A 25,002-nucleotide genomic window follows, 5' to 3' on the forward strand; every position below is an offset into this window, starting at 1 on the left:
TTTTAGAAATCCTGGTTGGAGGTTTCTGAAATTTCTGCTCATTCTCTCCTGATTTCAGAAATCTTTCAAACGGAATTTCTGAAAACCCCCGGAATGTTGGGAAAGTTTGCATAAGCGTAATTTTGCAACCCTACACGTGTTTGTATGTCCATCCCACATCCTGACTCTGGGTTGACTAATCTGCTCAGGGTGCCTGGCCAACTCGTGTGTGCACTGGCTGCACTGTGGTGACTGTCCAATAGCCTCATCCATGTACTGTATGTGTATGTGACCACTTTGAGTCTGTTAGCATCCTCCCTGGTTTTTCCTTAATAGACTCTCAATCTGTGTCCGCTGTGCAGGTGGGTCCTCTGTTAACAAACCCCTCAACACAAAATGCTCTTCCACCCCCATAGTGCTAATGCCACCTCTGGAAGCCTGCCATTTAGAAAACAACAACAGAACACGTGCCAAAAATGGTCACTCTTGTCACTCTAGTCCTGCTCTATCCCCAGCAGACATTAAAAGCTTTGTGGTAGTGTTTTTAGATGTTTTTAGTGTTGAGAGGCATCCTGGAATGTGTTTGGATTGAGATCACAGTGGGAAAGCTAATTGCATTGTATTGCTTTTGTTTCCTTTCATCTCTCCCTGTCATTATCGTTGTTCCTTGAAACCAATTGAGTTTTATTGTCACATTGCATTTGACTGTGTTACAGGCCATTTGTATATAGTACATGTTCTCATCATAGCATTGGCTATGGAAGGCAAAATTACTCACATCATGTTTGACAAGCACACTTTGCATAACACCATTGTAGGTTGCTATCAGCTGAAAACATTGCAATGTCCGTTCTTACAAAATCAATAAAGATACAAAATATCTGAATAGCTAAATGCAGAGCAGGAAGTGAGAAGGCGGTCAGGGGCAACTTTTACCTTCAACAGGAAAAGTAAAAAAATCATTGTAGAATGTATTTTAAGAGATCTGTTTTTTCTACAGTGAAAATATTACAACAGCCACAAGGCTATTGAGAACCAAAGCAGCCATGACCGCAGTTGTTTAACATAGCAGTCAATCTATTTCCTGTAGTCTCAAAATTATTAAACATTTTGTTTTATGTAAAAAAAATATTTCTACTTCAAATGGAGCACACTTTGTTAAACTGCAGTGGGTAGTCTTAAACAAATCTACTTTGAAACAAAAGTATACACCTCACACAGATGGTAACACACCTGTACCATGTCAGATAAAAAGTTGAAATGAACTACATTTTGAGTTTGCATCCCAATATTAGACTTTATATGCATCACAGAAACCTTTTTGATATAGAAACACAGGATTTTTGGTGTTCTTTTTTTATCATGTTTATTAATTATGAATTTATGAAAAATATGAATAATATACCACACATGAAGCCTCTAGAGGGCCATTTGGTCCTTTGACTGCAGGAAAGGGAAATAATGTCATTCAAATAAGTTGACTCACCCACATAAGTACACCTGGATGCACATACATTTTAAAGACGTCCTCCAGAAATGTAGGAACGTTTACTGTTGAAAAGTGATATCCCTAGTATAAAAATAAAGTAAAGTGCAGACACAAAAGGGTAAAACATTATGTTTTGAGTAAAATTGTGTTTTTTTTAGACATAACTGTAAACTTTAGGAGTAGGACATTCAATGAGTTGGTCTGATGGGAACCTGTGATGTCATCGGCCTCCCCCTTGCTTGAGCATCTCCAATCCAAAGTTAAATCTAGAATTTACTTCCTATTTTGCAACAAGCCCTCCTTCACTCAGGCTGCCAAACATACCCTCGTAAAACTGACTATCCTACCAATCCTTGACTTCGGCGATGTCACTTACAAAATAGCCTCCAACACTCTACTCAGCAAATTGGATGCAGTCTGTCACAGTGCCATCCGTTTTGTCACCAAAGCCCCATATACTACCCGCCACTGCGACCTGTATGTTCTCGTTGACTGGTCCTCGCTACATATTCGTCGCCAAACCCACTGGCTCCAGGTCATCTATAAGTCTTTGCAAGGTAATGCTCCGCCTTATCTCAGCTCACTGGTCACCATAGCAACACCCACCCATAGCATGCGCTCCAGTAGGTATATTTCACTGATCATTCCCAAAGCCATCACCTCCTTTGGCTGCCTTTCCTTCCAGTTCTCTGCTGCCTGGAACGATTGACTGGAACAAATTGCAAAAATCACTGAAGTTGGAGACATATCTCCCTCACTAACTTTAAGCGTCAGCTGTCAGAGCAGCTTACCGATCGCTGTAGCTGTACACAGCCCATCTGTAATTAGCCCATCCAACCAACTACCTACCTCATCCCCATATTTTTGTTGTTTTTCTGCTCTTTTGCACACCAGTATTTCTACAAGCACATCTTCATCTGTACATACAGTGGGGAGAACAAGTATTTGAAACACTGACGATTTTGCAGGTTTTCCTACTTACAAAGCATGGAGAGGTCTATCATTTTTATCATAGGTACACCAATTGTGAGAGACGGAATCCAGAAAATCACATTGTATGATTTTTAAGTAATTAATTTGCATTTTATTGCATGACATAAGTATTTGATACATCAGAAAAGCAGAACTTAATATTTGGTACAGAAACCTTTGTTTGCAATTACAGAGATCATACGTTTCCTGAACAGGTTTGCACACACTGCAGCAGGGATTTTGTCCCACTCCTCCATACAGACCTTCTCCAGATCCTTCAGGTTTCGGGGCTGTTGCTGGGCAATACGGACTTTCAGCTCCCTCCAAAGATTTTCTATTGGGTTCAGGTCTGGAGACTGGCTAGGCCACTCCAGGACCTTGAGATGCTTCTTACGGAGCCACTCCTTAGTTGCCCTGGCTGTGTGTCGTCGGGTCGTTGTCATGCTGGAAGACCCAGCCACGACCCATTTTCAATGCTCTTACTGAGGGAAGGAGGTTGTTGGCCAAGATCTCACGATACATGGCCCCATCCATCCTCCCCTCAATACGGTGCAGTCGTCCTGTCCCATTTGCAGAAAAGCATCCCCAAAGAATGATGTTTCCACCTCCATGCTTCACAGTTGGGATGGTGTTCTTGGGGTTGTACTCATCCTTCTTCTTCCTCCAAACACGGCGAGTGGAGTTTAGACCAAAAAAGCTCTATTTTTGTCTCATCAGACCACATGACCTTCTCCCATTCCTCCTCTGGGTCATTCAGATGGTCATTGGCAAACTTCAGACGGGCCTGGACATGCGCTGGCTTGAGCAGGGGGGAGGGGACCTTGCGTGCGCTGCAGGATTTTAATCCATGACGGCGTAGTGTGTTACTAATGATTTGAGACTGTGGTCCCAGCTCTCTTCAGGTCATTGACCAGGTCCTGCCGTGTAGTTCTGGGATGATCCCTCACCTTCCTCATGATCATTGATGCCCCACGAGGTGAGATCTTGCATGGAGCCCCAGACCGAGGGTGAATGACCGTCATCTTGAACTTCTTCCATTTTCTAATAATTGCGCCAACAGTTGTTGCCTTCTCACCAAGCTGCTTGCCTATTGTCCTGTAGCCCATCCCAGCCTTGTGCAGGTCTACAATTTTAGCCCGGATGTCCTTACACAGCTCTCTGGTCTTGGCCATTGTGGAGAGGTTGGAGTGTGTTTGATTGAGTGTGTGGACAGGTGTCTTTTATACAGGTAAAGAGTGCAAACAGGTGCAGTTAATACAGGTAATGAGTGGAGAACAGGAGGGCTTCTTAAAGAAAAACTAACAGGTCTGTGAGAACCGGAATTCTAACTGGTTGGTAGGTGATCAAATACGTATGTCATGCAATAAAATGCAAATTAATTACTTAAAAATCATACAATGTGATTTTCTGAATTTTTGTTTTAGATTCCGTCTCTCACAGTTGAAGTGCACCTATGATAAAAAATTACAGACCTCTACATGATTTGTAAGTAGGAAAACCTGCAAAATCGGCAGTGTATCAAATACTTGTTCTCCCCACTGTATAACACTCCAGTGTAAATTGCTAAATTGTAATTACTTCTCCACTATTGGCCTATTTATTGCCTATTGTGTTATTGACTGTACGTTTGTTTATCCCATGTGTAACTCTGTGTTGTTGTTTTTGTCGCACTGCTTTGATTTATCTTGACCAGGTCGCAGTTGATAATGAGAACTTGTTCTTAACTGGCCAACCTAGTTAAATAAAGGTGAAATAAAATAAATTAAAATAGGAAAAATAGAGGAGCAGAAGAGAACAAAAGAGGAAAGGCCCACCCCATCACTGAAATGTCATGACTTACCTGGACCACCTATTGAGATGTGCCTCTTGTTTTGTAAACAGTGGCGTGTATAAACAATTACCAAGAAAAAATAAATAAAAAATGTATCTTTCATCTCTCTGTGTTTCATAATTTTCATATAGGCTATCTAGCTGATGCTGTTTGGTCCAAACAAATATGACATTGATGCCCCCTGTAGTATTGAAGGCAGGCATCTGGCCTCCCTTGACAAAAATAGTATACAAAATTTGCCAATCCGCATTGAGCTGTACTGAGTGAGCTTAACTGTGAATGGTCCTGGCACACCAAAAAAAAAGTGTCAAGGGAAGCCAGCTTGGATTTGGCTTCCCTCCTATCAAATCCCATTGAAATTAATTGACAGAAAAACTTTAATTGTTGCATCTTATTGTGTTGTTGTCTTCCAGTGGCTAGCTAGCCAGCTAGCTAAAATTGGCCCTTTCCTAAATTAGCCATGGATAGAGATAGGGATTTGGACTTGTGGTTTTAATTAATTCTCCATATTGGGCAATGATTATAACAGTGATTCTGATCCAACCATTAATGCATACATAGTTGCGCCCCTGGCCTGAGAGAATGGAAGTTCAATATGTAGCTAGATGTAGAAGGCTAAAGTTAACTAGCTAACATTGCCCATAAATGGAAGTTAGGCTAGCGAGCAAGCATTTTAGCCAGGTAGCCTAGGACAACAACAAATAAAAGCATGTACTGTATGACAGTCATAGACCGTTTCGTCAACATGAAAGAGAGGAGGATGGCATTGGCGTTTCTCTAGAAGTAGGGTGAGTCAACATGTTTCTCTACTTGCACAAACCCGCACACACACACACAAGCACAGAAATCAGAACCATGGACAGCCACATCATATTTAGCTTATGTTGATTGGACATAATTATTTTTGGTATCTTTTTGTTGTCACTGTATTAGACTAAGCAGAGGTGATTTGATGATGTTGAAATGTTGAAGTTGAAATGGTGCTGGAATAGTGGAGGCAGTTCCTGTTTTTCTTGCGACCTGCGATAGCTCTCGATGGTTCTAAATCAGTAGTTGTTTAGTGGTCCGAAAATGTCAGAAACATTAACTTGCTTGACCATGCTGTAGCTCTGTTACTGTACATGCAATATGCTTTGTGGACTTCACTGGACAGAGGTTGCTATCCGTTTTGTGAAAAAAGAAATGTGTGGTTGAATTTATTCTGCCACTGTGTCTTCTTATTGTCTCGGCCTTTAGGCCTATATATCACAGTCGCAAGGCATATTAATTAACAGGTTATGGGGGTAGGGAGGGGCTTAGCTTCCCTAGTTATTTTACTCAGGCACTGCTACGGGTTGTAATCAGGTGATAAATGAGGTAAAAAGCAGACTGGAGTGCCACTTTAAAACATGGTTTTCCTTGTTTAGGCTAATAGCTATGGCTTCTATCTGAGCACATGGCATGTGGTAATTGTCTGTAATTCACACCTCCCGTGTGGATGGCGATTATTAGCACAACACTCCCCCAAACATCCCTTTGTTCAATGAGCAATTTGAAGCCTTTTGCACTTAAGTCGGCAATGTCATTTTTGGTGGACAACTGTAACCTTTTTTTTAACCCAGCGTGAACTGGCAGGAATTCACCATTTGTTGATGCAATTTTCCAACTTGGCAGTGGAACGCACCCAGATAGTGCTCCCACTGATTAGCAGCTCTTGATGAGTGACAGTTGGTCTCGCTTGGACGGGGGCGCATGCAGTGTGGTCTGCTGTAGATAGGTCAGGAGTGGGGAAGACTTTTGCTGCATTTACACAGGTAGCCCAATTCTGATTCCACTCCCCCCCCTAATTGCTCTCTGGACAAATCAGATCAGCTCTGAAAAAGATCTGATATGAGAATACCTGATGTGATTGGTCAAAAGACCAATTAGCAGAAAAAAATATCAGAACTGCCTGTGTAAGTACAGCCTTTTTGGTATTTTTTTAGATGGCTGAGGAGTGGGTAAGATGGTTTTGTTGTCTGTAGATTGCTCAGGGGTGGGGAATATGGTTTGGTAATCTGTTAATGGTTCAGGAGCTGGGAATATAATAATATATGCCATTTTAACATACACTTTTTTTCAAAGCAACTTGCACTTACAGTAAGTCTAGTTATGCGTGCATTCACCCATCTCAGTCTGTCTCATTACCCTAGCTCAGAGTCTGTCTCATTCCCCAAGCTCAGAGCCTGTCTAATTACCCCAGCTCAGAACCTGTTTCATTCACTCATCTCAGAGCCTGTCTCATTCCCTTAGCTCATAGCCTGTTTCATTCACCCATCTCAGAGTCTGTCTCATTCCCCCAGCTCAGAGCCTGTCTCATTCCCCAAGCTCAGAGCCTGTCTCATTACTCCAGCTCAGAGTCTGTCTCGTCATATATCGTCCAAGATGGCGTAGCAGTAAGTCGTCCTGTCGCGTCGTGTCCCTTGTATATATCGTTTCTTTTTCGTTTTTTACATATTTTTCTTCGCATATCTCTTTAAAAACATTTTGCTAAACCTAAGCTTCCAAATACTCTCCTGCAACCCGCCTCACCCAATGTAGCTATTTTTCCTAAAGTATTTATATTTACTTCGGAACCGGAACCCCTCAACTGAAGCTAGCCAGCTAACCACCAGCTATGCTAGCGGTCTTCAGCTAACCGGTCATCAGCTAAGATAACCTTTAGCTCCGAAAGCTCTCGCCAGTTCGAACAACGCGACTCTAACCAGAGCATAACGGACCTATTTATTTTTCATCCCCGGATTCATCCCCGGATTCCCACCGCAAACGGAACATTTTTCAGCTGGATCTTCACAACTAGCTATCTAGCTAAACCGCAACCCCGGATGATTACTCCTGGCTAGCGTTTCCACCCACTTAGCGTGAAGCTAGCCCGGCCAGCGCACCTGTGCTACCACCGTAGCATACTCCTGGGCTACAATACCCGGGCCCACGACCGGTCTATCGATGTCACCGCATGAAGAGGAATAAACAGACTCACCCCATCGCGACATCCCCCAAAGGCTAACTCTCTAGCCCTCGCTATCTCCCTGCTTGCTAAATTCGGCCTGCTAACTGCTAGCTTGTCTATCCCCGGTCCGCTAACTGCTAACTTGTTTAGCCCGGGCCTACGAACTGTTAGCTTGTTAGCAAAGGCCTGCTAACCGTCTGAATCGCCGCGTCCCAAACACTCACCGGACCCATATTTACTTTCTATCTCTTCTTGATTTTTAATCTGTTTATACCTTTCCGGAAACCTGCCTCACCCAATGTGATACGGAATCGCTATTATTTTTAATTTTTAGAACACACTCAAGAACCTCCAGAAGCTAACCAGCTAACTAGCTACAAGCTATTTAGTCATTGTTAACTTTTTTCAACCTGGATAACACTCGCCAGTCCAGCTTCCCTGCCCCATCCACCGCTGCCCCCTGGACACTGATCTCTTGGCTACATAGCTGATGCACTCTGGACTGTCCATTAATCACGGTACTCCATTCTGCTTGTTTATGTTTTATCTGTCGGCCCCGTTGCCTAGTCAACGCCATTTTACCTGCTGTTGTTGTGCTAGCTGATTAGCTGTTGTCTCACCTACTGTTTTAGCTAGCTTTCCCAATTCAACACCTGTGATTACTGTATGCCTCGCTGTATGTCTCTCTCAAATGTCAATATGCCTTGTATACTGTTGCTCAGGTTAGTTATCATTGTTCTAGTTCACAATGGAGCCCCTAGTTCTACTCTTCATACCCCTGATAACTCCTTTGTCCCACCTCCCACACATGCGGTGACCTCACCCATTACAACCAGCATGTCCAGAGATACAACCTCTCTCATCATCACCCAGTGCCTGGGCTTACCTCCGCTGTACCCGCACCCCACCATACCCCTGTCTGCGCATTATGCCCTGAATATATTCTACCATGCCCAGAAACCTGCTCCTCTTATTCTCTGTCCCCAACGCTCTAGGTGACCAGTTTTGATAGCCTTTAGCCGCACCCTCATACTACTCCTTCTCTGTTCCGCGGGTGATGTGGAGGTAAACCCAGGCCCTGCATGTCCCCAGGCACCCTCATTTGTTGACTTCTGTGATCGAAAAAGCCTTGGTTTCATGCATGTCAACATCAGAAGCCTCCTCCCTAAGTTTGTTTTACTCACTGCTCTAGCACACTCTGCTAACCCTGATGTCCTTGCTGTGTCTGAATCCTGGCTCAGGAAGGCCACCAAAAATTCAGAGATTTCCATACCCAACTATAACATCTTCCGTCAAGATAGAACTGCCAAAGGGGGAGGAGTTGCAGTCTACTGCAGAGATAGCCTGCAAAGTAATGTCATACTTTCCAGGTCCATACCCAAACAGTTCGAACTACTAATTTTGAAAATTACTCTCTCCAGAAATAAGTCTCTCACTGTTGCCGCCTGCTACCGACCCCCCTCAGCTCCCAGCTGTGCCCTGGACACCATTTGTGAATTGATCGCCCCCCATCTAGCCTCAGAGTTTGTTCTGTTAGGTGATCTAAACTGGGATATGCTTAACACCCCGCCAGTCCTACAATCTAAGCTAGATGCCCTCAATCTCAAACAAATCATCAAGGAACCCACCAGGTACAACCCTAACTCTGTAAACAAGGGCACCCTCATAGACGTCATTCTGACCAACTGGCCCTCCAAATACACCTCCGCTGTCTTCAACCAGGATCTCAGCGATCACTGCCTCATTGCCTATATCCGCTATGGAGCCGCAGTCAAACGACCACCCCTCATCACTGTCAAACGCTCCCTAAAACACTTCTGTGAGCAGGCCTTTCTAATCGACCTGGCCCGGGTATCCTGGAAGGACATTGACCTCATCCCGTCAGTTGAGGATGCCTGGTCATTCTTTAAAAGTAACTTCCTCACCATTTTAGATAAGCATGCAGAACTAAGAACAGATACAGTCCTTGGTTCACCCCAGACCTGACTGCCCTCGACCAGCACAAAAACATCCTGTGGCGGACTGCAATAGCATCGAATAGTCCCCGTGATATGCAACTGTTCAGGGAAGTCCGGAACCAATACACGCAGTCAGTCAGGAAAGCTAAGGCCAGCTTCTTCAGGCAGAAGTTTGCATCCTGTAGCTCCAACTCCAAAAAGTTCTGGGACACTTTGAAGTCCATGGAGAACAAGAGCACCTCCTCCCAGCTGCCCACTGCACTGAGGCTAGGTAACACCACCGATAAATCCATGATTATCGAAAACTTCAATAAGCATTTCTCAACGGCTGGCCATGCCTTCCGCCTGGCTACTCCAACCTCGGCCAACAGCTCCGCCCCCCCGGCAGCTCCTCGCCCAAGCCTCTCCAGGTTCTCCTTTACCCAAATCCAGATAGCAGATGTTCTGAAAGAGCTGCAAAACCTGGACCCGTACAAATCGGCTGGGCCTGACAATCTGGACCCCCTATTTCTGAAACTATCCGCCGCCATTGTCGCAACCCCTATTACCAGCCTGTTCAACCTCTCTTTCATATCGTCTGAGATCCCCAAGGATTGGAAAGCTGCCGCAGTCATCCTCCTCTTCAAAGGGGAGACACCCTGGACCCAAACTGTTACAGACCTATATCCATCCTGCCCTGCCTATCTAAGGTCTTCGAAAGCCAAGTCAACAAACAGGTCACTGACCATCTCGAATCCCACCGTACCTTCTCCGCTGTGCAATCTGGTTTCCGAGCCGGTCACGGGTGCACCTCAGCCACACTCAAGGTACTAAACGATATCATAACCGCCATCGATAAAAGACAGTACTGTGCAGCCGTCTTCATTGACCTTGCCAAGGCTTTCGACTCTGTCAATCACCATATTCTTATCGGCAGACTCAGTAGCCTCGGTTTTTCGGATGACTGCCTTGCCTGGTTCACCAATTACTTTGCAGACAGAGTTCAGTGTGTCAAATCGGAGGGCATGCTGTCCGGTCCTCTGGCAGTCTCTATGGGGGTGCCACAGGGTTCAATTCTCGGGCCGACTCTTTTCTCTGTATATATCAATGATGTTGCTCTTGCTGCGGGCGATTCCCTGATCCACCTCTACGCAGACGACACCATTCTATATACTTTCGGCCCGTCATTGGACACTGTGCTATCTAACCTCCAAACAAGCTTCAATGCCATACAACACTCCTTCCGTGGCCTCCAACTGCTCTTAAACGCTAGTAAAACCAAATGCATGCTTTTCAACCGATCGCTGCCTGCACCCGCATGCCCGACTAGCATCACCACCCTGGATGGTTCCGACCTTGAATATGTGGACATCTATAAGTACCTAGGTGTCTGGCTAGACTGCAAACTCTCCTTCCAGACTCATATCAAACATCTCCAATCGAAAATCAAATCAAGAGTCGGCTTTCTATTCCGCAACAAAGCCTCCTTCACTCACGCCGCCAAGCTTACCCTAGTAAAACTGACTATCCTACCGATCCGCGACTTCGGCGATGTCATCTACAAAATGGCTTCCAACACTCTACTCAGCAAACTGGATGCAGTCTATCACAGTGCCATCCGTTTTGTCACTAAAGCACCTTATACCACCCACCACTGCGACTTGTATGCTCTAGTCGGCTGGCCCTCGTTACATATTCGTCGCCAGACCCACTGGCTCCAGGTCATCTACAAGTCCATGCTAGGTAAAGCTCCGCCTTATCTCAGTTCACTGGTCACGATGGCAACACCCATCCGTAGCACGTGCTCCAGCAGGTGTATCTCACTGATCATCCCTAAAGCCAACACCTCATTTGGCCGCCTTTCGTTCCAGTACTCTGCTGCCTGTGACTGGAACGAATTGCAAAAATCGCTGAAGTTGGAGACTTTTATCTCCCTCACCAACTTCAAACATCAGCTATCTGAGCAGCTAACCGATCGCTGCAGCTGTACATAGTCTATTGGTAAATAGCCCACCCATTTTCACCTACCTCATCCCCATACTGTTTTTATTTATTTACTTTTCTGCTCTTTTGCACACCAATATCTCTACCTGTACATGACCATCTGATCATTTATCACTCCAGTGTTAATCTGCAAAATTGTAATTATTCGCCTACCTCCTCATGCCTTTTGCACACATTGTATATAGACTCCCCCCTTTGTTTTCTACTGTGTTATTGACTTGCTAATTGTTTATTCCATGTGTAACTCTGTGTTGTCTGCTCACACTGCTATGCTTTATCTTGGCCAGGTCGCAGTTGCAAATGAGAACTTGTTCTCAACTAGCCTACCTGGTTAAATAAAGGTTAAATAAAAAAATAAAAAAATTACCCCAGCTCAGAGCCTTTTTCATTCATCCATATCATAGCCTGTCTCATTCCCTTAGCTCATAGCCTGTTTCATTCACCCATCTCAGAGTCTGTCTCATTCCCCCAGCTCAGAGTCTTCATTCCCCAAGCTCATAGCCTGTCTCATTACCCCAGCTCAGAGTCTGTCTCATTCCCTAAGCTCAGAACCTGTCTCATTCCTCAAGCTCAGAACATGTATCATTCCCCAAGCTCAGAACCTGTCTCATTTCCCAAGCTCAGAACCTGTCTCATTCCCCCAGCTCATAGCCTGTCTCATTCCCCCAGCTCATAGCCTGTCTCATTAACCCAGCTCAGAGCCTGTTTCATTCATCCATATCATAGCCTGTCTCATTCCCCCAGCTCATAGCCTGTCTCATTCCCCCAGCTCAGAGTCTGCCTCGTTCACCCATCTTCCCCATTTCGACTACTCTAGGTTTAACTATATGGAACCATGTGGAGCAGTCTTGCCCACTCAAAATGAGATCTTTGAAATGATCAAAAACTATACAGGAGTTTTCTGTAGTGCAGAGTTATGGCGAGATGAGACATTGAGAGTTGCAACATGTGAAATTGAATGAAAATGTAGCAACATACTGGTGGCTATTTGAACTTATACAACCAGGTTCATGAGGGTGATGGGTTTCCTCTAGTCTCCATGTTGGTCTACTGTACTTCAAACCATCTACTCAACAATGGTCAGATTGAACAGCCAAACAAAAGAACACATCAACAAAAAAGTCTAAATTATTGGCACGCTAATCATGTTCTGTCCCCTGCAGACATTGAAAGCTTTGTAGTTATGTTTTTTTTTAGCATTGAGGCATCCTGCTTTGTGTTGAAATGGAGAAGGCAGTAGGGAAATGTAATTGCCTTGAGTTGTAGTGTGTTTACCAAACAGCACATCCCCCCCTCCTGAGGCTGGTCCCCTGTAAAGCAGGATGCATGGGGGGGGAGGGGGGGTCTCTCTCTCTCTCAGCTCAGCTCAGCTCAGGTCAGCTCAGCTCAGCTCAGCTCAGCTCAGTAAACATAACAAGAGGGACAGTATTCCCCCAACCGTGTTGTAGTCACTACTGAAGCCTGTAGGTTTAACATTATAGTGATGCAGCTAACCGATTTGATAGGGTATACAGTGCCTTGCAAAAGTATTCATCCTCCTTGGCATTTTTCCTATTTTGTTGTATTACAACCTGTAATTTAAATGGATTTTTATTTGGATTTCATGTAATGGACATACACAAAATAGTCTAAATTGGTTAAGTGAAATTTAAAAAAAAATTCAAACCATTTAAAAATGTTTAAAAAAAAACAGAAAAGTGGTGTGTGCATATCTATTCACCCCCTTTGCTATGAAGCCCCTAAATAAGATCTGGTGCAATGCTCCACAGCGGAAATTGGAATGTCTGTCCTCAGGACCACTTTAAGCTGTACATTCCACAGAGCTGGGCTTTACGGAAGAGTGGCCAGAAAAAAAGCCATTGCTTAAAGAAAAAAATAGGCAAACACGTTTGGTGTTTGCCAAAAGGCATGTGGGAGACACCCCAAACATATGGAAGAAGGTACTCTGGTCAGATGAGACTACAATTTAGCTTTTCGGCCATCAAGGAAAACACTATGTCTGGCGCAAACCCAACAATTCTTATCACCCCGAGAACACCATCCCCACAGTGAAGCATGGTGGTGGCAGCATCATGCTGTGGGGATGTTTTTCATCGGCAGTGACTGGGAAACTTGTCAGAATTGAAGGGATGATGGATGGCGCTAAATACAGGGAAATTCTTGAGGGAAACCTGTTTGTCTTCCAGAGATTTGAGACTGGGACGGAGGTTCGCCTTCCAGCAGGACAATGACCCTAAACATACTGCTAAAACAACACTCAAGTGGTTTAAGGGGAAACATTTAAATGTCTTGGAATGGCTTAGTCAATGCCCAGACCTCAATCCAATTGAGAATCTGTGGTATGACTTAAAGATTGCTGTACACCAGCGGAACCCATCCAACTTGAAGGAGCTGGCTAGATGTGGCTAGATGTGGCTAGATGTCCCAATGGCTAGATGTGCTGCTGTAATTTCTGAAAAATGTGGCTCTACAAAGTATTGGCTTTGGGGGGTGAATAGTTATGCATGCTCAAGTTTTCATTTTTTTGTCTTATTTCCTGGTTGTTTCACAATAAAAAACACTGAGCATCTTCAAAGTGGTAGGCATGTTGTGTAAATCAATTGATACAACCCCCCCCCCACACAAATCCATTTTAATTCCAGTTTGAAAGGCAATAAAATATGAAACATGACAAGGGGGTGAATACTTTCGCAAGCCACTGTAGCTGTGGGCTTGGGGGGTGGTTTCAAATGCTCTTCTAAATGTCTCTTCAGAAGACATGAAATTGTTAGAAATTACATTCACCAAGGCATATTCCTACCAGCAGTGTGTATACTTTGCTTGTTTGTGCATACTGTATCTGTCTGTAGGTGGTTGTTGACCCATGTGTGCCACTGGATGTGGACCGGAGGCAGCGGACGGCGGGGTGCGTTGTCAAAATTCTGCAGACTAAGAGCCCATACATTTCCCTGTGACAGACGGAGGGCAATTAGGCAGCACAGCTCCGCTTATGAGGCATGCTGTAACTGTGGGAGGCTAGGCTGGCCATGGGCATGAGCTCCAGAGTACTGCCACTCTGCCAGCCTGACCCACCCTGCCAAACCCCAGCAGGGAGAGCCCGAGCCGGGCCATGCAGTGGAGGAGACCTAGGTCACACCCAGACCCTGGAGGACAGGCAAATTAGCTTGGTCAGGATATAAAAAGGGGAGGGCAAACCTACATAAAGGCACACACATACAGCATATGTTTTACTATCCTTGTGGGGACCTAAAATGTACTTTCATTTAAAATCCTTACCCCAAACCTAACCCTAACTCCTAACCCTAAACCTAACCCCTAACCATAATTCTAACCCTAATTGTAATCCTAACCCTAAATCTAAAATAGTCTGTGCCCTCATGGGGACCTGTGAATTTTCCTTGTTTTGCTATCCTTGTGGGGATTTGGGGGATTTTACAGCACCCACAAGGATAATAATACAAGCCCACCACACACACAAAGATGCACAGTCCCCCATTACATCTCTCTCTCTGCAGCCGGCTCAGTCACGCTCTAGTCCCCTCTCCCATCTGTCCATGTTAGAATGGCCTCTCTTCTCTGAACCACCATCCCCTCTCACACGCCATGAAGGGAGAGGTGCTCTGGCATGTGCAATAATCAAGATGGCTCCGGTATAATTGAGCCGTGGGGACGGTGTGTGAATGTTTTGTGTGTGTGTGTGTGTGTGTGTGTACATGTATGTGTGTGAATGTATGTGTGTGTGTGTGTGTGTGTGCGCAAATATGTGTGCAAGACGGAATGACCAATGCCATGTGTCTCAACGCCAGTGAGCTAATGTGCTGTGACAAGAGTCTCTTGATGTACAGAGATGTGTGTTTCTGATGCTGGTTGGCGCCAACAGAGACACAGTTAGTGTCAGTGTGTAGCTAAACAGCCTGGGTGACAGTCTGTTTCTGCCAACCACTGTCGTTTTCATGCCACATGACGACAACAACAAAAGTCAATTGCTAGAGTAAAAACAGAAAAGATATGGTTGGTTAAAGCAGAAACAGCCTGGTATTCGTAGTGCTGGTGCGAGTTATTCCATACTGTGCCATGCCTTTTCACACCTGACTATGGTTGTGTTGTTCTTTACAGACATTAGCATGAGTGGAGAGCTGAAGTCCAGCCGTTCCAGGACCAGCAGCAAGAGACCCAGCAGCAATCCATACGGGTGAGTCTCATATCAGTTTATACACTTTCACATCACTTTAAACTGCTAACCTGCATGTCACACACACACACACTCTTCTCTCTGTTATGTGTGCCCTACAGCAGCACCCCTGTTGCCGTGGCAAATATCCCACCTCGTGATGGGTTGTGGGTAATGAAATAAGGTTGTTGCTGGATGTGTTTGCCCCTGCTGAGAAATGGGGATAAACCAGAGAAACACATGCACGAACACACACACACACACACACGCACGCACGCATGCACGCACACACACTATATATATATATTTTATACTATATAATAATTTATACCATGGCATTGTTGAATACTCGTTTCTGATTGGCTTGAAGGACATTCTAGAGCGTGCATTATTTCCATATAAAGCACAGTATATTTGCACGGTAGAATTCAATGGCTTTAGTTCAATCTTATATGTTCTATGTTTGAGTTGCATTTGAAATCAAAAGTCGCATTGACATTATTGGCATTGTTAATTTCGATTTTCCTAATAGCAAGCTAGAACTGATGGTTTTGTTGTAGCAGAATTTGGGGTGAGCTGTTGTAACTTCTCAATGAACATTTTCTGTTTTGAACTGTGATGTTATGCCTTGCGTAGACTCCTGTTATGTCGACACCCTAACACAAGGCCATTGTGTTCTGGAACTGTTGCTCTTAGAAAAGATCTGTTGCGTAAACAGTATGATTGTATTATGACCTCTCACTATATAAGGGGCATGAAACCATTTATTCTTTGAGTTGTTCCCTGTGGAATCAGAGATAGATCTCCCATGCAGCTACTTGATTGAAGATATTTCTGTTATACAATTAAATGGCCTCTGCCTTAATTTTTGGATCAAATTTTCCACAACAGTTTAGTTAGCTAAACTAGCAAGTCTGTTTGGTTGGTTACCAATGCAACTACTGTAGCTATCTAGTAAACTTGCTACCTACTGCAGTGGAGGTTGAACACATTTCTACCTGCAAATGAACCCATCTTTAGCAGCAAATGTGTTAAACTATAGTCATGGTATAAAAGGGATCATCAATGTGGGGCTCTATGCTAAGGTGACCAGATTTCTGAAATTAAAACCGGGGACATTTCCAGTTCGGTGGTCAATATATAATTCAAATATCCAATGTTATTATCTATGAAATAAAAAAGGGGGACTATTCCGGTTTCATGTATTTAGTCTAACAGGCACACTGTGATAGAGAAAACAACTGCTACAGAAACACTACAGACAAGACAGAACTGTCAGATCTGAACAGCCATTCAGTGGTCCTGTAGTCTGGGTAGAATAAGAGCAGAAGAGAACATGAGCAAAATTGAAGAAAAAAAACTGACAATAGTATATGTGAAATATGTAACAACTTAATATAGAAATAAGATTTATGATGAGGTTGGTACCTACATTGTATACTTATACCAACCTAATCTGTATATTTCTCAGAAGAATGTATCTTCTTCAGGATTACTCTGTCATTGGCCAGCTTCTCCATGAACTCCTGGCAGGGGAGGTTGAAGTTTGTCTTCACAATAAGCATGGCCTTGATGGTAGGAACAGTGAACCTATTTCTTGCTGCTGTCCATATATCATTCATTTGGGAGAACACTCTCTCGACTGGTGCATTACTTCCAGGTAAGCACATGACAACAAACGCTAATCTAGCCAGGTTAGTGTGTGGGATGTCGTTCTCTTTGAAGTGGGTAACCACCGTGCTCCATCTCTGACTAAGCGGTGTCTCAGATGTTTTCCATTCTTCAAGCGATCCCCCCTTTAGGAACTCTTGCAGGCCAGTAACCTCGTCAAACAATGCATCCTCATTGATGGTCACATTGGGGCATTTTTCCTGCAGTGTGCCTGCTGCCTTCTGGATCTCTTCACGCTGAGGTTGCCTTTTTAAAAGGAGACCATGTAAATATTTTAGATTATCTGTGTGCTTTCCCCATGCTTGCAAGTAGTTCACAGCCGTAGTGAAGAATGATTGGGATGTTTTGAGAAAGCTCTCTTTAGACATTGCTCCATTTCCCTCTAGCTCTCTCAGAAGTTCTCTGACCAAAACTGGAATGAAGTTGTCATCATGTCTTGCAGTCGTCATCACGTCTTGCAGTCAATTTTGCCTCAACGTTTCTCAGAATTGCAGCTGACTCCACATCACAGTGGTCCTGGCCTTCAAGCATCTTGATCATGTCACTGAATACAGTCAAGTTTCCATGGACAAAGGCCAGCCAAAGTTCAGTCAGTGGGATCTTCGAACATTGTTCGCAGGACAACAGGGCATTTGTCTTCAGAAATAAAAAAGGATTTCAATGGCACATACATTTTCAGCACTCTTTCTAGAGCAGGGAGCATGGACAGCCAGCAAACATTGCTGTGTCCTAAAATGTTATGCTACTTCTGGCCAACAAACTCACAAAAGCTCTTCAGTCTTTCTACTCTGACAGTGAAAATATGAAATATCCAAATATCTTTGTGAGCAGGTTCTCAACATCAAGGGGAATCATATCCAAAGCTGTTCTGGCCATGTTATGAATGATGTGGGCAGGACAACCTAAGCCAATCACCTCCCGCTGCAGAGCATTTTTAACTTTGGTATGACATTGACCCTCCCCAGTCTATTCAGTCCTCCAAAGTTGGTATTTGTGTTGTTGGCAGAGAATGCCATGACTTTGTTTTCCAGGTTACACTTTTAGATGACCACCAGGACCTCAGCTGCAATTTCCTCTGCTGATTCTCCTTTCAATTCAACAAAATCAAGCAGTTTTGTTTCCACAGATGTGCTGCCATCATATATCTTACAATATCTGACTACTACTGGCAGCAGCATTACATGTCCATGATTGGACGCATCAATGGACAGGGACACAAATTCAACCTGGTCTAGGTCCTGTTTTACCAAAGTAGTTGCCCATGGTGCTAACACGTTACTCACTATGGCTTTACATTTTGTCCTAACACATGTAAACTTTGGCTCATGAAGCTTCCATGTGAGTTGTGCTGTGCAGTCCATAGATCTGTAACTATGATTGTGTCGCATAGTGTGGTATGCAAAGACACCCTCCTGCACACCCAAATCATATTCTTCTTGGGAAGGCTCTACCTTCTTGAAGAATGTGGTGACACAGGGCATACCAACACGGGCAATCAGAGAGGCTTTTTGGTCTGTTTGATGTTCTACCATTGCCGCTCTTCCCCCGCTGCCAATTGAAAAAGAGGAATTACAAAGGGTGCAGTTAACCATTCTATCGTCTTGACCTGAGCGTATAAATGGAAATTCTCTCATCATGTTGCCATTAAAATGGCATTTCCGTTTCTTGGAAAGAGCCATTGTACCTCCTCTGTCTGCTCTTCTTCACTCTCTTTGTGTCACTCTTCTTACTCTCTTAACTTTTTCTTCTCCTCCAATCTTTATCCTCTTTTCTTCACTCGTCTTCCTGCTCTTTCTTCCTTTCCTTCTCTTTACCTTTCCACCTCACTCTTCCACACTCTCCTCGCTTCACTCTTTTTACTCCATTCATTTTTCCTTCTCCAAGCTTTAATAATAAATAGTACACTATTAGATAAAATACTTTGGATTCCCATTTGCTTGTCTCATTTTTGTATTTTATCTCAAAAACATTGTTTAGAATAATAAATTGGCAGGCTCTGTAATCATATCTTTACCTTTCCTCCTCTCTTTCACTCTTCTTCCTATCCAGTCTTCCTCCTCTCCACTCTAACAGAAAACATTATGCTAATGTTGTCCATGAAAATTTCTACATATATTTTCACACTACTTATAATGCCAAACCATTAAAATTGTAATCTACAAATAAATATTCTCAGAATTATGCATTACTTTAATATAATCATATTTTCAAAATAGTCCGTCCACTGCATGTTTACACGTGAACGTTTTTTAACCTAGCTACCATGACAGTAGCTGGCTAACCTAGCTAGATAACGTTAACTTAGTCGACATAGATAACGTTAGCTAGCATAACCTATGCCTTATAAAGCAGATCATCTATCTATATAATAAATTGTGACATTATAACATCATTTCCTAGTATCTCAAACAATTGGCTTGAAAAGAGGTTTGTGGTGATGTTATGGATTCACTTGACACTTGCTAGCTTCTGACAAAGTTTTCCACAGCAGTTTTCTCTAAAACTAGCGCGAGCAAGTAGTTAGTAGAAGAAGAGTGAATTAAGCTGCTATAGGGAGCAGCCCCCTCTGCTGGACAATACAAGCACAACGCGATTGAGACGTCAACCGGTAGGCTCTGCTGCCCGGTCTTTCTTGCCATGTAAAATATTATTTCACTTTACAGTCTGTTTTTAACGCACAGTTAAAAACGGGGACATTTCCGGGGACAGCTCCAGCCGGGGACAGGCCACCAATAATGGGGACTGTCCCCGGAAAACGGGGACGTCTGGTCATCCTACTCTATGCGTTCTCTGGAAAATAATGCAACTCTGTGGAAGGTCAGTTCCACTCCGCTAACACATTGTGGAGCATACCTTGCACGTCATTCATTATTTTCCATAGAACGCATAGCCCCTCATTGATTATCCCTTACATACTGTATGTTCTATCTGGGCTGTCTTAGTCAATGTTTTAATCAATCTCTTGATAAAGTCCATGCATGTGATTGGATCTGATTATTGTTGCCTGTTAGCCATTGGATAGGCAGCCCTGCAGCTACACCAGAGTTATGGTAACTGTGCTGAGATAGCGGGAGGAATATATGTCATATCAGGACAGCAACATGGTCAAATATATTTCCACGCTTTACAATGGACTGAAATGGAGCAGAATGTTCTGTTTTCTCTTTTTAAAACTGTGTGGTATGTGACCCTAGAGGTTACTATGGTGATGCCAGTATTCCCTGTCCATCCCGGGGAGCTCCAGGGATCACCCCAAGGACGGGAATCACACTGGTGTATCGTATGTGATTATAGCAGGAATGTTCCGCCCACACCCTGCCCTTCAGGTGCCTTTAATCTGCACCACACCTCCCTCTTTCTGCTCTCTACCACACCCTCTCTGTCTGACCAGCCCTGTCCCCTAACCCCTAACCCTAGATTCAAGTCCACATCTCAGGTCAACCCTAGCCTCAACCACCACTCTAACCATAACCCTAGCTTCATGTCCACATCCTGGTACAACCCTAACCCTCAACCCGCTGTTCCCTCATACCAATGGAACCCCTTTTCTTTCCACGCCCACCCCCTCCCACACTACCCCAGTCCCCTCCCCCTGCACCTGTCACCCTCACCTCTCTCCAACAGAGTGGTCTCCACTGATGTAGGACATGTAACACACACCTGAGATAACAGACATAGACATGGCTTTGAACACAGCAAAGGCACACTTCGGTGATGGAATGTAGAAGAGAGTAAGATAACAGAGAGACACCTGACATTCAAGCAGGCAGCATTCCCACCATGACACAGCTCATACATGTAGTCCAGTGTGACTTCAAATAGACATCAAACACCTAGCAGAAATAGACACACCTGGCAGTTCAGATAAGTAGCAATGGACTTCAAACACCTAGCAACACACCTGACCACACACATCACGTCATATTATAGCTTCTCTCTCTCTCTCTCTCTTTCTCTCTCTGTCTCTCTCTCTCTCTTCTCTCTCTGGCGCGCGCTCTCTCTCTCTCTTCTCTCTCTTCTCTCTCTCTCCTCTCTCTGGCTCTCGCTCTTGTCTCTCTCTTCTCTCTCTGGCTCTCTCTCTCTCTCTCTTCTCTCTCTGGCACGCTCTCTCTCTCTCTCTTCTCTCTCTCTCTCTCTCTCTCTCTCTCTCTCTCTCTCTCTCTCTCTTCTCTCTCTGGCTCTCTCTGGCACGCTCTCTCTCTCTCTCTTGTCTCTCTCTCTCTTCTCTCTCTCTTCTCTGGCTCTCTCTGGCTCTCTCTGGCTCTCTCTCTCATCTGTCTCACTGAAGACGTTGCTCTTGGATGACCCTGACAGTGGATGGGTTTTGTCATCATTTGTTTCCTCCAGGACTGCAGGCGGTGACAGGGGCTATGTGGCTCTGCGTGGCCCAGCTGTGGGATGAGGAATGGGGGCACAGTTTCACACTGTTTGGGGCAGAGATACAGCTGCCATTGCACGTTCGCTCCAGTGCACCGCTACAAAAGCTCACGTTACTGTTTGTCCTGTACACAGAGACTCAGGTGCTATGAAAAGCCAACCGTCTCTCTCACGCTCTACACACATACGCTTGTACACACACACACTTGTACACACACACACACACACACACACACACACACACACACACACACACACACACACACACACACACACACACACACACACACACACACACACACACACACACACACACACACACACACGTCACACATGTACGCACATTCCCATGGCACACAAAGCTGGAAGTTTGAGGCAGCGCAGGGAGCATGTAAGCAGTAAATTATTGTATGAGCAAACAGCTCTTCTCTCTTAATTGTGCTTTTATGGAACAGCAGATGATTTAGTTAATGAGTTTATAAAGGCTGAGGAATGTGGGGAGTATAAGACATCTCTGTATTTCAGAGCCCTGAATCACTAGGATGAAACAACTGCCCAGGGGAGTGAAGACGAACTACACTCCTTCCGTTTTGCATAAAGCCACAAATGTTGCTTATTACCTCTCCCTACTGGAAATTCACAAAATGAGCACATTGCATTTGCCATTCTAACATGTTCCATGGCATGTAAAATTACTTGATAATCTGTTTCCACTACATTTGTAACATATTTAGGAAACAAAAATGCTCCAAACTATAGTTTTTCATGTGTATGGGAAAGCAAAGATGAGTGGAATCAGTTTGTATTATAATCACATTTGTTATTGTGTAATTATTGTATATGCTATACGTTTTAACATGGACATTTACAAAAATAATTCCCTGCCTTTTCATCTGAGGGAGTCACTCTAAACCCTCAACACTCATCAGCACTGTTCTGTGGCCATGTAAGCATTCACTTGTAAATATAAAGGTCCAGCTTGGACCCTGGAATTACACCGGCCATTACTGTCTGCTCCATTTTCCCTCAGTGGGGAGAATGTGATGAGGCATGAGAGGAGGGTCTGACTGAACTCAGGGCAGTGTGTGCTAGGCATCTGGTCTTGTGTATTTTCACTCTGCTCTCCCTCCATGCACTCCATTCCTCTAATGTGGCATCATCTGTTTTCATTACTGGGGGGGCTGGCGATTGGATGGGGAGTAATAATAGATCAGATCCATCTGTCACAGGATCAGAAATGGAAAGGGGGTCAGGGGGGTGGGCGCAAGGGTGGAATAGGGGCATGAACTATCTGCAGCTGCTGGGGCCGATGGCACGCACCACACTTCACTTCCCTATTAGACTGGCTGGTTAGGGCCAGAGCCAGAGCCCTAACCAGCCACCGGGGCACGGGGTGGGAGGATACCATGGAGGATTAGCGAGTGTGTTATTTGGGGATGAGGGTGGTCACTCTTGGCAAACAAAAGTGCTGTAGAGGGGGCAGAGGAGGGTAGGGGTGTGGTGGGTATAATATAATATCTAGTGTGGTATTTGGGAGGTGAGGGTGGTAACTCCCGGAATGAGAGAGAATAAAACCTTTAGTGTAATGAGGTGTCACATAGCGTTGGGTCCTGTTACTGTTCAGCCCAGGCCGGGCGTCCAGGTTAGTCTGATTAATAAAGTGGTGACAGGCTCTTATAGAGGCACCCAGGTGTGGAGGCTCCATCTCCCTGCAGGGACTCTGGCAGCATGGGCAACCCAGCCAAGGGCACCGCACTGGGCTACGGCTCATGACCTCAGCCCCCTTTCCTGGTGGTCCACAAGCCAGGGGTATAAGGTTAGTCTCTGGGATTTGTTGGCTCACTTCTTCTCTCCCTGTGCTTGTCTAGATAAAGTATGGTCCTGACTGCTAACAGGGTCAGGTCAATAGGTAAATGAGGCCTCTGCGAGGTCAGACAAGTAAACCATAAAAGGTGACCCAAACATTGTACACTCCTCTTCTCAAACACTCATCTTCCACCTCCTCTGTTCCATAAATGCAGCCTTCCTGCTGTACAGTGTTCCACATCCTTAGGCTGAGTGTAAAGGTCAGTGCTATCTACAGTAACAGGCCCAGTCAGTGTTGTGGGCTCCAGAGCTGGTGTGGAGATAAGGTCAGGGTCCAGATAGAGATAAGGTCAGGGTCTAGATCGAGATAATGTCAGGGTCTAAATATAGATAAGGTCCGGGTCTAGTTAGAGATAAGGTCAGGGTCTAGTTAGAGATAAGGTCAGGGTCTAGTTAGAGATAAGGTCAGGGTCTAGTTAGAGATAAGGTCAGGGTCTAGATCGAGATAATGTCAGGGTCTAAATAGAAATAAGGTCCGGGTCTAGTTAGAGATAAGGTCTAGTTAGAGATAAGGTTAGGGTCTAGTTAGAGATAAGGTCAGGGTCTAGTTAGAGATAAGGTCAGGGTCTAGATAGAGATAATGTCAGGGTCTAAATAGAAATAAGGTCAGGGTCTTGTTAGAGATAAGGTCTAGTTAGAGACAATGTCAGGGTCTAGTTAGAGATAAGGTCAGGGTCTAGATAGAGATAATGTCAGGGTCTAAATAGAAATAAGGTCAGGGTCTAGTTATAGATAAGGTCTAGTTAAAGACAATGTCAGGGTACAGTTGGAGATAAGGTCTAGCCTTATCTCCAAATAGACCCTGACCTTATCTCCAACTAGACCCTGACCTTATTTCTATCTAGACCCTTACCTTATCTTTATCTAGACTCTGACCTTATCTCCAACTAGACCCTGACCTTATCTCCAACTAGACCCTGACATTGTCTCTAACTAGACCTTATCTCTAACTAGACCCTGACCTTATCTCTAACTAGACCCTGACCTTAGTTAGAGACAATGCCAGGGTCTAGTTGAATATAAGGTCAGGGTCTAGTTGGAGATAAGGTCAGGGTCTAGTTGGAGATAAGGTCAGGGTCTATTTGGAGATAAGGCCAGGGTCTAGAGATAGAGATAAGGTCAGGGTCTAGATAGAGATAAGGTCAGGGTCTAGATAGAGATAAGGTCAGGGTCTAGTTGGAGATAAGGTCAGGGTCTAGTTGGAGATAAGGTCAGGGTCTAGTTAGAGATAAGGTCAGGGTGTAGTTGGAGATAAGGCCAGGGTCTAGATAGAGATAAGGTCAGGGTCTCAATAGAGATACGGTCAGGGTCTAGTTGAAGATGAGGTCAGGGTCTAGTTGGAGATAAGGTCAGGGTCTAGATAGAGATAAGGTCAGGGTCTAGATAGAGATAAGGTCAGGGTCTAGTTGGAGATAAGGTCAGGGTATATTTGGAGATAAGGCCAGGGTCTAGATAGAGATAAGGTCAGGGTCTAGTTGGAGATAGGGTCAGGGTCTAGTTGGAGATAAGGTCAGGGTCTAGTTGGAGATAAGGTCAGGGTCTAGTTAGAGATAAGGTCAGGGTCTAGTCAGAGATAAGGTCTAGTTAGAGACAATGTCAGGGTCTAGTTGGAGATAAGGTCAGGGTCTAGTTAGAGATAAGGTCTAGTAAGAGACAATGTCAGGGTCTAGTTGGAGATAAGGTCAGGGTCTAGTTAGAGATAAGGTCAGGGTGTAGTTAGAGATAAGGTCAGAGTCT

The 25,002-nt window shown here is 44.5% G+C and overlaps 1 protein-coding gene across 1 annotated transcript in view; it reads left to right on the plus strand.

The window, feature by feature from the left end:
- The window catches only part of LOC112249242 (RNA-binding Raly-like protein), an 84,530-nt gene that overhangs the window by 8,066 nt on the left and 51,462 nt on the right, over positions 1-25,002 (plus strand). Inside the window, exon 2 of the mRNA XM_024419033.2 lies at positions 15,297-15,372. Within this exon, the coding sequence (XP_024274801.1) occupies positions 15,297-15,372 (76 nt within the window). The remainder of the gene's footprint in view (positions 1-15,296; positions 15,373-25,002) is intronic.

This window comes from Oncorhynchus tshawytscha, linkage group LG04, assembly GCF_018296145.1.
Source record: "Oncorhynchus tshawytscha isolate Ot180627B linkage group LG04, Otsh_v2.0, whole genome shotgun sequence".
Classification (NCBI taxonomy): domain Eukaryota; kingdom Metazoa; phylum Chordata; class Actinopteri; order Salmoniformes; family Salmonidae; genus Oncorhynchus; species Oncorhynchus tshawytscha.